This window comes from Triturus cristatus, chromosome 4_1 (assembly GCF_964204655.1).
Source record: "Triturus cristatus chromosome 4_1, aTriCri1.1, whole genome shotgun sequence".
Classification (NCBI taxonomy): Eukaryota; Metazoa; Chordata; class Amphibia; order Caudata; family Salamandridae; genus Triturus; species Triturus cristatus.
In genome coordinates this window covers 306030814-306047776 of record NC_140585.1, presented here as the reverse complement: position 1 = coordinate 306047776, position 16963 = coordinate 306030814, and the positions used below count along the sequence as shown (strand labels likewise).

Genomic DNA, 16963 nt, shown 5'->3' with positions numbered 1-16963 from the left:
CATGTTAGTCTCACGTATTCTTGATCGCACTGGTGTAACTTTTCTCTTTAACTTGGGTATTTATGTGTACGTTCAGTGGTGCGGTCTTCAACAACTTTATTCACTTTGAAAGCTTGTGATATATAGACTTTTTTTTTCCGCATCTGTTTTGCTCCCAGTGGTTGACGGGCACTAACCACGTGTTTCATTTTTTTTCTTATTTTTTTCTTTCATTTAACCGTTCTCCGGTTTCGTTATGTTGTGCTGGAAATTAAAAGTGCATTTTGCCTACTAAATGCTCAGACTTTAAGCGTGTCTTGACAACAAGGTCAGTCGGCCTTTTTGAAAGGAGAAAGGGCTTCTGTCGCAAACCAGATGAGCTGGAACTCTTTAGGCTAACATCCAGATGGGCGTTTGCGACGGCAAAGACATATTGGAGAACACTCGTAGTGAGTTCTTATAGTAGTTTTTTATGTTCTATTAGTAGTCAATCGGTATGGTTGCATAAAGATGCAGTACCAGAAGACCTGTCGAATTGGGGTACAATTTCATTTACATTACATTTTTTTGCAGTTCTATATTACACGAACTGGACCCAAAGGTATTGGGGCGCTTTGTATGCGCACCAACACACACAGATGTTCAAATTGTGTTCGGTGGGCACGAGGAAATTAAGGAATTTGCCCAGAATCACAGGATGTGGAGTCGACGCCCAGACGGCAACCTGCTCCAAAGTCGGCGGCTCTAGCCATCACGTCACAACTCCCACAAGAACGAAAGTGTTTTTTATATTCCGTACAACAACGGTATAGTTGTTGCTCATTTATCTGTGTGTCTGGATGACTGAATGAAATAGTTGCGCCTCTGACTGACAGTAACTAAACCATCGGCAGAAGCATGCTTTTGAAACATGCCCTGGGGGCAGCTTAAATGGGTCATCCTGTGTTGAGAAAAGACAGTTCCTTTTACCCTCTTTGCATCGCTAAGTGTCACCCTTCGGCGTCCAGAATGTGCCTTTGCTTGATGACTCTGGTCCCAACCAGACACCTACTGTGACGTCATTCACCGGGTGACCCCTATAAAGGAGGCCGATGGAAATTCTTTCTGCTCATGGAGCTGGCTTTCCTGTGCCCACGGGGTCTTCCCACATCGCCCCTTAATGGAGGGTACCTCAGTGAAATAAGGATGTTCAAGTTGCGAGTGAGAAGCAACGAGAGTGCAGGTCTCGGAGATGCGGGGAGGTGCCTGGAAGGGATGTGTAAGTGCTGTGACGGACCAAGAAAAACAACTGTGCCGGGTCTATTTGTTTCGGGAGCAGCCTGGCTAATGGAGATTACACACCTCGAGCTGCAGGAGATCCAATTAGCGAGTATGGAGCCAAGTGGAGTCATTCATTGAAGGTGTGAAGGGGCGTGGCCCATCGAACTGAGAAGGGGCTCGTTTATTTGTGTGTGGGTTGCTATATGTGAGTGGCTCTGTGTGGGTGGCTCTGTGTGTGGGTGGCTTTGTGTGTGTGGCTCTGTGTGTGGGTGCAAATGCAATAGGTCTCGCATTTGAGAGTGATTAAGCTATTGACATTGTAAATAACAATGCCGTTTCTTTAAATGTTTTAAAAACAAAAACATAAACAAAAATAATGTCATGAGCAATGCCAATAGCATTAACTTTAACAATGCCGAGACCATTGCATTGTAAATGCTTGTTAATCATCAGACTTTGACCCAGCAGAAGAGCACAAAAGTTGGAAGAGAAAGACACAGAGAACAGTGGTCTGAAAAAGAACCTGCAAGAGTGAGGTATAGGGAAGCAGGGTGGGTGTTGGCGGAAGAGACGTTATCAATACTGAACAGCCTTGGCATTCGGCAGCGGTGCTGGGGCGCTACTGGGAAGACATTGTTCCCCGGGCTTTCTTATTCTCCAGCCAATGAAGTGTTGCAGTTAGCGCTCTAGCGTCTGACGCTAGAGCGCGCAAGGTACTTGTGCGTACGCCACGACGGTGGCGTACGTGAGTATATAATAAAGGGGGCGCGCCTTCCGGGGCATTCACGCCGACACCTAAGCCGAGTGTGGTCTCCATCTGTTAGCGCGCATCCACTATGCCCCAAACCTGATAGTCTAACGCGCGACTTAACAATGGCGACGACGGCGGTCCGACCCACCGCGTGTAGAGGCACCTGCTGCTGAAGTTCGACACGCTCGCGGCAGACCCGCGACGAAGACCTGACGTCCCTCCGGACCGCATCCGGTCCGCTTCAGTGCTGCATGTAGCCGGAGACACCGCAGGCCTCCCTGCTCTACGGTGAGCTCCCTGTGTGCACCAATCACGCGACCCATAATCAGCGGATGAAAATACCCGTTTAAGTGGCCGGGCACCTGCCTCACATCGCCGTCCTCAACCGTGGCCCATGAAGTTTGGCCTCCTGCTCTGGTCTCTGCCACTCCTGCGTGTGCCCCACGTGCGTCCCCGGGCCCTCTCCTGCTCTAACACTCCACGACTTTCTTCACCAGCCGCCTAGCGCCACATCGCCCTCGTTGCACCATGGGGGATGGCGCCCGTCCAGCACCAGCCGTCCCATTTCACCCGCCAACCGGCGTCCTGCCGCCATTCAGCGAGACAGCTGACCCCGCCACAGCCGCCCCACGCTGGCAGACATGGATTAGCCGGCTCAACAATTATTTCATTGGGTCCCGAGAAACTGATGGCGCGGTGAAACGGTCGCTCCTGCTTCACTATGCAGGAGAAGAGGTCTACATGCTTTTCAAGCACCTCCCTAACACAGGGAATGCGGACAACTACGACGCGGCTGTCGCAGCACTCAATGCACATTTTGACCCCCAGATGAATCCGGATTTCGAACACTTTAAACTGCGACAAGCAAGGCAGAAAGAGGGGGAGTCGGTGGATGCCTTTCACGCCCGACTGAGGGTGCTAGCTGACACACACCTCGCAGGTGACAGGGCAAAAGAGGAGATCAGAGCGCAACTAATATGCGACATCCGAAGCAAGAAACTGCGGCGCCTCATCCTCCGCCAACCGAACATCCCGTTGGCTGACATCCTGGTGCTCGCACGGTCCCATGATCTGTCCGACGCCCGTGCGGAAGATATGGAGCAAGCACTCACGCAGAGCACAGGACCGGGAGTGCCCGTTTAGGTGGAACGAGCAGACGCTGTACGGACGCACGAGAAAGCACACCGACAGACAGCCAGAAGATCGTCTCAAGCCCAGTGTGGCTACTGCGGGTACGAAGAACACCCAGGGAAAACCTGCCCGGCGAAAGGGAGGACGTGCACAAATTGTGGCACCCCGAACCATTTTGCCTCTGTCTGCAGGAAGCGCTCCACGAGGAAAGACCACAGAGGGAAAAGGCCTGCAAGGAACATGGTGAGACAGTTCTCCCAGCTGTCCCTGTCCTCCCACGCTGACGCTGGACGCAGGCAAACCCAAGCCCTGCATGAAGACGACTACGAGTCTGATGATGAAGGGGAAACATATCTAGTCTCATTCACCAAAGCCCTCAAGAGCACGAGAAGGCCACAACCTCGGTGTGACATCATGGTGGCAGGATCAAGAGTGGACGCCGTGATTGACACTGGCGCGTCAGTCACCGTCATGGGAGTGCAGCAGTACAACCGCCTCAGGCCGAAGCCAGAACTCAAGACGTCGAAGGACCGAATATACGCCTACGGGAGTGACGTACCCCTACCTCTCGTGGGAAAGATGAAAGTGCCGGTGAGCACAGGAGAGGCGGAAGTGACAATCGACATACACATCATCAATCAAGAAGTGGACACGCTCCTAAGCGGACACGCTGCTGAGGACCTAGGGCTACTAGCGTTTCTCCGAAAGGTACAAGACACCCAAACGGCCAACCTACTGGACCAGTTTCCGGAGCTGTTCACCGGTCTAGGGAACATCAAACGCCCACCAGTCAAGCTCCACATTGATCACTCTGTTGCACCCATGGCGCTAAAACACAGACGAATTCCTTTCCACTTACGCCCACTGGTGGAAGAAGAACTCAAGAAACTGGAAGAACAAGGGGTCATAGAGACAGTCACCGGGCCAACCCCCTGGGTGTCCCCCATGGTAATCGCCGAGAAGCCCCGTCAACCAGCCAAAATCCGGGTGTGCATTGACATGAGGCTGCCCAACAAAGCCATCAAGAGGGAGAGGCACATCACACCCAGCATGGACGACATCATTGCCGATCTCAACGGGGCCCGTTGGTTCTCAAAGTTGGACCTAAATGCTGGCTATCACCAGCTGACACTGGCAAAGGAGAGTAGATACATCACCACATTCAGTACACATCTGGGGTTGCGAAGATATCGGCGACTCAATTTTGGGATCTCGTCCGCGGCAGAGATTTTCCAGAACACCATCCGTGACATCTTACAAGGCCTGCCCGGAGTCATGAATGTAAGTGATGATATACTGATCCATTCCACAACAGTAGACGAGCACTACCGGCGAGTCCGAGCCACGCTGACACGACTCAAAGAGTATGGGGTCACACTCCACAAGGACAAATGTCAGCTATTCCAGCAGCGTATTGAGTTCTTTGGCTACACGTTCACCAACAACGGCATCCAGGTAGACCCGAGGAAATCTCAGTGCATCAAGAACGCTCCCGCACCGGCCTCCGCCTCAGAGGTGCGCAGTTTTCTAGCGATGGCTACCTACTGCGGGCGGTTTATCCCGAACCTGGCAACGATTGCCGAACCGCTCAGGCACCTCACGAAGAACGACGTCCCGTGGCAGTGGGGACCTCGTGAAGACCAAGCGTTTCAAGCCATCAAAACTGCGCTCCTCGACCAGACCACACTGGTCTATTTCGACCCAGCAAGGAAGACCGAGCTGCTAGTTGATGCCAGCCCGGTAGGGCTCGGAGCGGTTCTCACCCAGGAACAGGAACCGGGGCGATGGGCGACACTGGCGTACGCGAGCAAAGCGCTCACAGCTACCGAGCAGAGGTATTCCCAGATTGAGAGGGAAGCACTGGCCATAAAGTGGGGCTGTCGACACTTCCACCTATATGTCTGTGGACACCCGTTCACAGTCGTGACAGACCACCAGCCGTTAGTGCCCCTCTTCAAAGGGACAGCGCCGCACTCCCCACCGCGAATAGAGCGATGGGCCATCGGACTACAACAATATCACATGGACATAACCTACCGACCGGGTGCCAAGAACCCAGCCGACTTCCTGTCTAGACATCCAGACAAAGAAGAGCACTACTGTACGGGAAGGGAAGAGGAAGACGATGCCGAAGCGCACCTCGACCTCCTGGCTGCATTGACCTGCCCCCAAGTGCTGACGCTCCAGGAAATCATGCGGGCAGCCGAGCAAGACACCGTGATGGCAAAGACCTGTGAGGCTCTCCAAAAGGGGTCGTGGACAAATTTCATACAATCAGCCAACACATGGACGGAGGACGAGAGGAAAGACCTGCAACAAATCTGGCGGGTACGGAACGAGCTCAGTGCGACCAGAGAGGGAATCATCTTGAGAGGGGCCAGGATCGTCATACCAACAACGCTACGCCACCAAGCCACGCTCCTCGCCCACAAAGGGCATCAGGGAACCGAGAAAATGAAGGCCCGGATGAGAGAGAAGATATGGTTCCCAGGGATGGACAACGTAGTGGAAGCCGTGGTGAGGAGCTGCCCATCGTGCCAGATGATGAGCGGACCCGAACCGCCAGCCCCTATCATGACTGAAGAACAAGGGAGACACCCCTGGGACAAAGTCAGCGTAGACTTTGGGAGTCTCCCAGACGGGAGAGTGACATTAGTAGTCATCGACAATTTCTCCAAGTATCCCCTGGTAGAAGCGCTACCATCCACGGCGTTCGCATTCGTAGAGCCAGCGCTAGAGAAAATGTTCAGTATGTTTGGACGCCCCTCAGAGCTGAAAAGCGACAACGGACCTCCGTTCCAAGGCCACGAGTTTCGAGAATTCCTCGCACGTCAAGGTATACGACACCGGCGGATCACCCCTCAATGGCCCCAAGCCAACGGCGAGGTTGGACGCTTTATGCGGACACTAAATAAAGTCCTACGGATAGCTAGCGCTGAACACCAGGACCCGGAGCGGGAGATCCAACGGTTCCTAGGCGAATATCGGAGCACACCCCACTGCTCCACCAAACAAGCCCCATGGGCCCTCATGCTCAAAGGGAACTGCCATGACGGCCTCCCCACGGCCCCAGGGTGGGCCCCTCCACCATTCGAGGAAGAACAAGCCCTACAACGGAGGACACATCGAAATCAGCAAGTGAGCCGGTTGCGGGGTAGTCGGGAACGTGCCCTCGGACCGGGAGACAATGTCCTTATACGAAACCGACGACCCGGAGGGAAGTTCAAACCACGGTATGAGCCTGGGAGCTGGATAGTGGAGCGAATGCATGGGACAATGGTAACAGCCAGACGAGGAACGGAGTCTGCCACGCGCAACATTTCGGGGTTCAAGCGGATCCCAGAGGCCACCGAACACCACCGTGGCCCCGCAGATGACGAGGAGGACGACACCCTGGTCCCGGCAACGGAACCCCAGTCACCCCAGGTCAGGCACGAGTCAGTACCCGGGCCGGAACACCCAAACCCCGGGGTCCGCGGAGCTGATGGTGGTCACCCCGCAGACTCCAACACCCGAGCGACCACCAGGTACGGACTCCGAGGAAACCCTCCACCAAGTAGCCGCCTCAGAGACTTTGCTTGCCAAGTAAGTGAGTGACTGTTGGTGTCCGACTCAGAGTTTCGTCATCCAAGTTAGAGAGGGATGTTGCAGTTAGCGCTCTAGCGTCTGACGCTAGAGCGCGCAAGGTACTTGTGTTGTGCGTACGCCACGACGGTGGCGTACGTGAGTATATAATAAAGGGGGCGCGCCTTCCGGGGCATTCGCGCCGACACCCAAGCCGAGTGTGGTCTCCATCTGTTAGCGCGCATCCACTAGGCCCCAAACCTGATAGTCTAACGCGCGACTTAACATGAAGCACTGGTTACACGGACTGCACGTTTCTGTGGACCCCATTGTGATCTGGCACCGGGACAGCGAGGCTGGCGGCAGTTCTCGCCTCGGTTACTATCTCCGCTCACTCCAGTCTGTGGCCCAGCAGCTTCAATATGGCGCATGCTTCTCGCAGTGGGAGCCGCCCAGCGATCGCTGCCATATCTAAACAACTCGTTTGTCAGTCATTACAGGGCCAGGCTGCTGGGAAGCGAGCACCAGGGCGACTGTCAGCACTCATTACTCTCCTCCGACGGATCAGTGGCAGCCGCTTCCCTGGGGGGCCCGGGACGCTGAACTGCAGTAAACGCGGGTCCCGGCCAGGCCTCCGAGGCCGCGGCCTTACTCCACACATGGAGCGATGTCCTATGGGGCGGGGAGAGGCCAACTGTCGAGGCACCGTCGGCAAGCGCACATCGCAGCACTGGCAATGGAAACCAGCAGAAGCAGTCATCCGAGCTGGGCGAGCCAACCATGGACAGGGGAAGCTGAGCCCACACCAAGCCGAGGGTCAGCTCTGGCTCCGAGAGCCCGTGCGCCCTCCGAACCTTGAGAGTATGAAGCGGGGTCTTCAAAACTCAGTGGGGTGATTGAACACGAAGAAGCAGTTCACCTTGGTATAGCATTAGTGGAGAAGTGCTTTTTAAAAGTGAGTGTTTAAACACGAACTGATAAACTTTCCTGCTTCTGCCATGGTAACAACGCTGTATTAGTGAACTAAAATGCAAGTCAGAGGTCATGGGTATCCTAACTGCGGCCTGGATTCTTAATCTAGATGGAACAACATTATATGCTATAAATAAAACGCAAGAGAGGATTTTGTCTAGCGCATAATGTGGTCATGCAGGGATGCCAGGAACGATCACAGGTTTCCCAGTTTCACACTGTGCAATTCAGTCACTAGATGGATACCTCTTTCTGAGATCAGAGGATAATGCATTGTCTTCAATTTTTGGAGGTTGAGATTAGAGCGTGGTTCACAGGCAGAATATTCGTATTATTGTTGGTAGTTTTACATAGTGCGAACCGTGTCCAATGACTAAAGGATGCCTCACACCTTTTTTTTGGCACAGGGAGATTTGCTGGAATCCACAGGATGCGAGCCAAGGCCAGGATACAAACCTGGTTCATTGCCTCGCGTGAAAACTCGGCTGGTTTTGGGCTAGAGGTTCCAAGACGACCTTGAGCTGAGCCGGAGGCAGGCATCCGGCTTGAGCCTGGCTCAAGCTTTCACCGGCTCACCCACCTCTTGTAGTAACAACTGTGCCCTTATGGTTGCCACCTGGTCATTTTTTACTTGCATGACCAGTGTTTTAATGTCCTGACAGGTACAAAAATTAGGAAAATCACCTAAAGCCGATATTTATTTCATACATTAAAGAGAAAATATGAAAAGAAAACACTTTAAATGTGTTATATACCTACCTGCCTTAATGATGCATGACTTGATAGCTAAGGTGAAGAAAGAAAGGCAGGCCATGTTAAAATGAAGACAGACGATTTTATTTAAAGTCCTACTTAAATGTCATGCCTGGGACTTTTTTTAAATGTTAAACCATGAGCAGATGTCCGGTATTTTTCTGTGGAAAGGTGGCAGCCCTATTTATAGATGCCACGTTGGCTCTACGCCCTACGGGTGAATCCAGAAGGACCCAGGCAGTGCTTCCTGTCCGAGAAGGGCACCTTATACGAGACTTGCCCACTACCCAACCCATGTTAAAAAGGTACTTTTGATACCTCTTTTGTATGATCTTTCCTTATTCCGCCATTATTTTGATGCAAGGGTCGTTTTTCTCTGCAAAAACTGTGCAATGCCTTCGCCCATAAAGGGTGTAAAGGGTGACGTCTTGGCAGGCCCTTCCTCTGTCTCACTTCCTCTTCAGCCAGGTTAGTAGTTCCCCTTGGTTTACCTCTGCAAATCAACAGACTACAACAAAAAAGTAAGGAACTTTTCGTTTTATTTGCCTGTGACATCTGGAGAGGTAAATCATGAACTTCTCTTGCCACCTGGTGGCACGCGTGTGTCACTGCAGGGCTACGTCGCAACTAAGTGATGAGGATACTTACAAAAGATTGTGAGTGACACCTCCTGAAACTCTAGCTAACTTCAGTGTCACTGCCATTCCAGTCCTGAGCACGTATTGGCACCATTTCACAGATACACAAAGGAATCAGTTACACTGATAAACAAGCATTGGCAAAGCCAATAGATCTCGGCAGTACCAGAGCTGTTGGTTTTGTGTATGTATTTTAGCCATGTTGTACAGCAGCATGGCTGAAAGTCATGGAAAAAATCGCTGTGACGTGGCCTTGCTTCTGTACATTAAAAACATCTTATTCACCTTTACCATATGTATATATGCCAACATTTTAAAAGTGAAAAGTGGAAGATTTTGAAAAGAAAAATCGGGGGAATGTAGTTTGCCAAATGGCATATATTGAAGCTAAGGCATTTTAGGCGGGAGACGGCTACAATAAGGCTTCAGAAATCGGAAGACACCGACCTGAGTTGCGTCTGTTGTAATGTATGCATATATTACCTCAAATGTGTCGCAAGTTATGTGTAATGAAAACTCGCCCTGGTTGAAGCTTCATATAGCATGTAAATTACCGACTTTAGACGTTGTGTGTAACGCGACAATAAGCACATTGGTAAGAATACTTCAGTCCTACTCAGTAGCAACTTGCTTTTATGCTCATCCAAAACTATCATATTTGCACATGTCTCCTTTTAGTTACTTCTAGTTGCGCTGCTCCTATACCAATCAGCCTAAAGCACAGCACCGTAAGCGCTGCGCCTATACCGATCAGCCCAAAGCAGAGCACATTAAGCGCTGCGCCTATACCGATCAGCCCAAAGCAGAGCACATTAAGCGCTGCGCCTATACCGATCAGCCCAAAGCAGAGCACCTTAAGTGCTGCACCTATACCGATCAGCCCAAAGCACAGCACTGTAAGCGCTGCGCCTATACCGATCAGCCCAAAGCAGAGCGCCTTAAGCGCTGCACCTATACCGATCAGCCCAAAGCAGAGTGCCTTAAGTGCTGCACCTATACCGATCAGCCCAAAGCACAGCACCTTAAGCGCTGCACCTATACCGATCAGCCCAAAGCACAGCACTGTAAGCGCTGCGCCTATACCGATCAGCCCAAAGCAGAGCACATTAAGCGCTGCGCCTATACCGATCAGCCCAAAGCAGAGCACCTTAAGTGCTGCACCTATACCGATCAGCCCAAAGCACAGCACTGTAAGCGCTGCGCCTATACCGATCAGCCCAAAGCAGAGCACATTAAGCGCTGCGCCTATACCGATCAGCCCAAAGCAGAGCACATTAAGCGCTGCGCCTATACCGATCAGCCCAAAGCAGAGCACATTAAGCGCTGCGCCTATACCGATCAGCCCAAAGCAGAGCACCTTAAGTGCTGCACCTATACCGATCAGCCCAAAGCACAGCACTGTAAGCGCTGCGCCTATACCGATCAGCCCAAAGCAGAGCGCCTTAAGCGCTGCACCTATACCGATCAGCCCAAAGCAGAGTGCCTTAAGTGCTGCACCTATACCGATCAGCCCAAAGCAGAGCGCCTTAAGCTGATATGCTTTCCAAATCTTCAGGCCGTTTCATGATCCAGTCTCCAAAATAATGCATGAGGCATGAGGATGGACCCAGAAAACATTCTGTTACTGTGGCTAAATCGCCCAGTCTCCCTGTGCCTAAAAACTGACTGTGACCCTGTGTAATGTGACTGGTGCTAATGTAAAGCGCTCTTTTGATTCAGGTTCACACAGTATACAAGTTGAAAAACAGAAACAAACTATATCAGAGGCAAATCTTGTCAAAACACAGAAGCTATTAACTGCTCCCTACAGCACATATATCAGTCACAATTGTTACTGAAACCCTTTTAAAAATATTTTTTAGCACTGTAGCCGCCTGGTATTAATTAAAATGTGGCCCCACTTTATGTTTGAAGTGCAAAACACCATAATGGTGGCGGAGTTTCCTCAGGCTGCACCCTGGAAACGATTAGCCATCCACCCGGCACACCATAAGTGAGGGCTGTCTTTTGGCCACAGTGCTGCTACCCAGCCTTTAAACCATGAGTGAATAATGGCTGCAGGGCATTGAAGCCAGAGAGCTCACTCAAAGACAGTAGGATGGGGCTGGTGTCATGGGCACCTGCAGCGTCAGTCGAGTGCAACCAGTTAATCTTCTCCTCAAGACTACTCAACACCCCAGCCACCCACCGGCATAACCAAACTTGAGGGGGCCGCCCTGCAAGGTACATGGAGGGTCCCCCTCTGGACTCAATCTGGAGCTCTGCGGTCAGAGTACTGTGCTGAGGGGGCCCCCTGGAGCTTGGGGTGCTGTGCAGCCTATGTTACACCACTGCCTAAGCAGCCAGCAAGCAGCGCAGCGTCGTCCGCATGGCCGGATTAACACCTATAGAGCCCCTAAGCACTTAAAAGATTTTGGTGCCCCATATAGATCTAACTCAAAATATAAACCATTATAAACCATAAAATAAAGTTAAATTTTTTTAAATGAAACAAAATTTACAGTAAGAGGGAAAATCATGTTTTTTTTTTGTATACTTCCACTTTATTTATAGATTCAGCTGCACCATTTGCAGTTTTGCACCGTATGGTCCATGGTAAATCCGGCAATGGAAAAATTCTGTGGTGCCCCCCTTCACTGGAGTCCTAAGTACGTGCTTATTTTGCTTAATGGTTAATCCAGCACTAGTACTCCAGGATATGGTTGTGAGGGTAGGGGAGAAGCTGCACTGGAATGCCAAACGTTCCTGGACAGTGTAGAGAGAAAACACAAGTTATGCAATGCTCTGTTGCCTGGGGCTGTAACCCTAGAACCTGTGAGACAGTGAGTGAACCTCAGTTCAGATCCGATGCTGAGACTAAACTCTGGTTTCCCAGCTCCAAAGTTGGTAGCTGTGACCATTATGACACATCCTCTCTTGCAGTGCCCAAGAAAAGGAGTACGGCGTGTAAGATTCCAACCTGTGGTTGGATTCTTTGCTTTTACTTGGTATTATTTATTTGTGGCAGTTTTGTTTTATCATCATTTTATTGAAGATCGGTCTTTGCCATCTAGTATTTCAGCCTAAGTATACATTAATCACAGTGGTAAAGTGTAAAGGGGTCAGTATAGTCATATAAGCATTGGTCTTGATGTACTCTGTTTAGCATTATGCTTTCAACAACCATTGTCAAATGAACACTATGTTGATGCAATACCAACCAAAACAAACAGAGTCCATGTTTCTTTGGAGACATTTGGAAGAAAATCCATGTTTTCCCGTCTGCGTCTTGCTCAACAGTTGCAAGCGGTCTTGAATTCAATCGTACAGCAATTCTTTGGTTGTTTTTTCCCACTCTCTTCAACTCTGTTTACTAGTGGTGTGCAGCGCCGCGAGCTGAGCTCTGCTATTTAGTGCTGATCACTTGACCAAAGACATTGAGCTTTACCACCAACCTCCGTGCTTTGTCATCTTTACAAGGAGTGCTCTCACCATGCATACTGCGTTTTAATTCGTAATGGTAACGAGACCAACTGTAATAATAAGTCCTCATTAATAATAATTTATATGGAATTTACACTTCACATCACCTCTGCACTTTTTTAATTTTTTTTTTTTTTTTTTTAAATAATATGGTGTGCACACTGCCGGGAGGTTTGGGAGCACTTCACATGAGCAACAGTTACATTGCAGAATGTCACAATCATATTTTTAGGCACAGGGAGATTAGGTGATCTGCCCAGAATCACATGCTCGCCCAGTTTCAAAGTCGACAGCCCCGACTGTAACGCCACTTCCTCGCCGACATAATAGGATTAGAGAAATAAAGGAGTCGCTAAACAATACCGTAATAAGGCTGCTGCATATGTTTAGAAGTAGCTGGTCACTGCTTTTGGGCAGGGATAAACCCTGGAAGAGCCATTACCTATGCCTGCCATGGGCAAATGGGGACTACGTATAATAGAGTGACACTGGAGCAAGGAAATCGGAAGACAATGGGCGGGCTGAAGACCACAAAGCAGATACAGCATGTCTCTTCGAAACAGCACATGCGCTGTCTACAGCTGAGACCTACAAATGATTACCCATCAATTCTTGGTTGGTGTCTATCAGGATGTCAAATCATCAAAATGGTAAGGGTGTGACATTACACAGCCTTTTACAGCTAGTGATATGTCAGGTTCGGACCTTTGTCCCAACCTTAGTGGCTCGAAAGCTTTCTATTTGTTTTGAGAGAATAAAGGAAGGGCACTGAATGGATGCAACAAAAAGCAAGAGGGGCGTGACCTCTCTGTTTCCCTTCTGCAAATCTCACTTACATTAATTTCTCTTGAAACCAGGGGTAGGCAAGGGTGGTACCAGAGGGCTAGCCAATGGCAGCTTTCACTAAATGATGTCATTCAGAGCGGTGATGCAGAAAAACACCAGCAGCTCTGCTTCCGTGGACAATGGAAACTTTGGAGATGGTTGATTTTTAAGCTGAGAGTCTCTGAAATGTGCCTTTTAGAGGGATGTGAAAGGTTAGCCAAGATTCCAAGGACAATCATATGAAGGTTCTGAAATCCAGCAGAATATTGCTGTTTATCATATTAGGCAAACCTCACCCAGACATTGCCTGAAGGTTCCAAAATTCGCTAGTGTCCAACTAGGACATGGCACCTGCAGAGAAGACTAGCCTCTGCCTGACTGATGCACACCCTCGAATAAAGAATGCATGGAAACAGGGGTGAAGTCCCTGTAAGCCTAGAGGAGCTGCTGTGCAGAAGAAGAAGCCAGCCAGACAGAGCCCATACGTCTTTGACCGAGGTAAAAAGATATATTTCTGGAGAGATAGTGTGTACCCAAGGATGCCCTTTCAACTAGGCTAAATTCTTCTGTGTATTTGAAGGTGCGAGTCAATGAACGTTTAAGGCTAAAAGGTACAACTTCCATGTTCCATGAAGCATATAGATTTACAGGGTTCACCCTAAGACGTGTCCCTACCAGGCATAGCCTCTGAGAATGGCTCCAAAAGACTGTAAATACTACATAAGTGATCAGTAAAAGGGTTTGCAAACGAGTGGGCTGAGGGAATAATAAAGATAGTTGCGAGAAAGGTGCAGACTCTGTTTGTCCTCAACCAGGTATCTCCTATGGAAATAAATGACTTCAGGTAGGAAATTGTTTGTTGTTAGTGCCTTAATGCCTGCCGTGTATTTTCACCTTACGTGACTATGAAAGTGGTTTGACTTCATGTGAGGTTTAAAAGAAGTGGAATGGAAATATAAATAAGTCACTGTGTCGCACTGAAAAGCAGACGTATGATGATCACATCACAGTCATTATCTATGTATATTAACCCTTGTTAATATCTCTAGACTGTGGATAGTGTGGCTTTGGACAGTGGCGGCTGGCACGTATATGCACAGGTAAGGCGGGCAGGCGTGCGACTAAGTAGTGGGTGAGTGGATGAGTGCATGCAGGCAAGGCGAGTGGCAAAGTCCCTTACCTTGCCTGCTGCAAGTCCAACATCCTCCTTGGTCCCTCCTCTGTCGGCTCCGGGGGCTCCAGCCTCCAGTAAATTCCACTAACCAATCCTGAAGCTACTCTCACCAGCATAAGAGCAGTGCCAGGATTGGATGGAGTGTCCTCGCTGGACGCTCCTTCTGACCCTTTAGACCTCTGCTTGGTCACCACCCAGCTGTCTAAGACAGCTGAGTGGAGAGCTTTAAAGTGCGCATGTCACTTTGGCCAGCCAAAACGTGTTTTGTCTGCCAAATCGGGAACATTCAAACTTTTTTTGAGACTGAGGTTCCTGGTACATCCCAGTTAATCTGACCCAGACTGCGATGTTAATAGTCAAACGCTGTGGGATCTGCGGACAAACATCATGTATCCACACTGAGTGACCTGGCATAAGGCCTCTCACGGCCATTGAAGCTGCCAGGCCACATGCAAGATGCCACAGGTCCTTCTTGCTACATAGCTATCCCGGTAAGATTTTATATGTCTATCCTTTGAAGTGACAGTCTCAAGCCTTTTGATTTCTCTCAGTTGTCGTTTCCAATTGCTTTTATAGTGTGACTTCTGAACTGCTTCCAACCCCCAGTGCACAACAGATCGAGAACTGTTTCCCCAAACCAGTGGACGGCATTAGCTGCTGCTGATGCTCTAGGCATGCACCAATCCCACTGCTCAAACTGCAATCAATAATATGCACACACGTGCAAACTCCTGGCTCTTTTTAGATTGCTACGAGTGCAAACAGGCTCATCCACGCAACCCCGAACATGTTACAATGCGAGAACTGTAAGATTAAAGAGTAAACTGTTCCACTTTGTTATTCAGATATGCAAGTTATAAAGGCAGAAGACAGCGGGTCTAATGTTCTCCCTTCTATTATTCTGTAGGGCAAACTATACAGCTGCACTGACAGTTCCAAGATTACCGAAGCGGACTGCAAGTAAGTCTTGTTCCACAAACTCAAAAAGAACATTATACCATGGAAGGGTTCCGTATAAATCTTGCATTTTGTTCTAGGTTCCCCCACTTGACACTTTTGGTGATCTTGAGCACTTCCCTAGACAAGTATATACATTCAAGTTGAAGGTATATGGAAATAAGGCACAGATACCCAGGTTGTCAACAGTTAATACCGGGCCTCTCAAACAAATGATTCATGTGACTGAGATTTATGTTTGTTTGACTCAAGCAACAGTTTGATCATTTGCTCAGGTTTGTCATTTTCACCAGGAATTTGAAGATTTAGTATATACTAAAGTTACTGCCTTACAACGCCTAGGATGAGGGCATTCTCCGTTCTTATGTAGCTTCTTGTAAAAACAGTAAAGACGGTGAAGAATGGGACTGTTCGCCATAAGATCGGTTTTTAAAAGACAAAACCTTCTATCAGTAAAAGTTTTATTCTGAAAACAGGAATAGTCACAATTTACTCCCACCTGAGCACCACTTGATAATCACAACTGCCCTATGCAATCATTACTTAATCACTGATGACTTTTCTAATTGTTTTGGTGCTATAATAAGGAAATACTACAAATATGATGCAAACTAGTGATGATAAATGAGGACAAAGACTGAACCACTGCCAGGTACTAGTTAGATAAAAAGGATTGAACAGCCTTCCTGAAACCCACTGAGGTAGATAGGTGTTGTATAGTCGATGTCATAGGGTTGAACTATGTGAGGCCCACGCCGAAAATTGGCGACTCTCCCTACTTTTGCACAGAAAAGCTCCTTTTACGTCATCTAGTTGGATTATCCAACTACAAATGATCTGCAGATCTTCGCTGTAGTACCCGTATGACAGACTCTTTTATTGAAAGAGTTTAAAGGACCTGCTGCAAATGTATCAGTTTCTTGCTAGAGGTCATCATAATGCAATGTTGTACTAATTCTGAATTTCCAATTGTTGTCAAAAACTATGTGGAGATAGTTCTTCTATTGCGTCTTTTATTTCTTCCTCAGAGCCCCTCAATTTTGCACAAGTATGAGCGCCATCTTTGAATTGATGTGTTGTCATGGTATGATGGCAGAGACTTCAAAACATTACGTTCCTTATCTGAGTGTTCCGGAAGACCTGATTCAGATGCACACAGCATTTTGCACCCAAATTGAGAGTACACGTTGTTCACAAATATCACACATCCAAAATGTTCCTTTACATGTTGCCAGGCAATACATCAATTTTTTTTTTTTTTTACTTTATCACACCTAAAATAGCCATCATTTCAAAGCAAACCAATAGGCACATTAATTTCCTCCTATTTTGCTGTTAAATCTCACTCTTGAGTGAGCCCAAAAATGTGGAATGTCTGCAGTCGTGTTGGAATGCTAAGCCTGGGTGTGCATTGTCTGGGATAATTCAATGAATGATATCTGGTGGAGAGGGGTAAGAAAAGTCAGCAGACACTGATAGCTGTCATACCGTGCAGTT

At 48.9% G+C, this 16963-nt stretch overlaps 1 protein-coding gene across 1 annotated transcript in view; it reads left to right on the top strand.

Moving 5' to 3' along the window:
• Positions 1 to 16963, top strand: part of CACNA1C (calcium voltage-gated channel subunit alpha1 C) — a 2189932-nt gene that overhangs the window by 1580416 nt on the left and 592553 nt on the right. The window contains exon 25 of the mRNA XM_085652198.1: positions 15417 to 15469. Coding sequence (XP_085508324.1) covers positions 15417 to 15469 — 53 coding nt within the window. The remainder of the gene's footprint in view (positions 1 to 15416; positions 15470 to 16963) is intronic.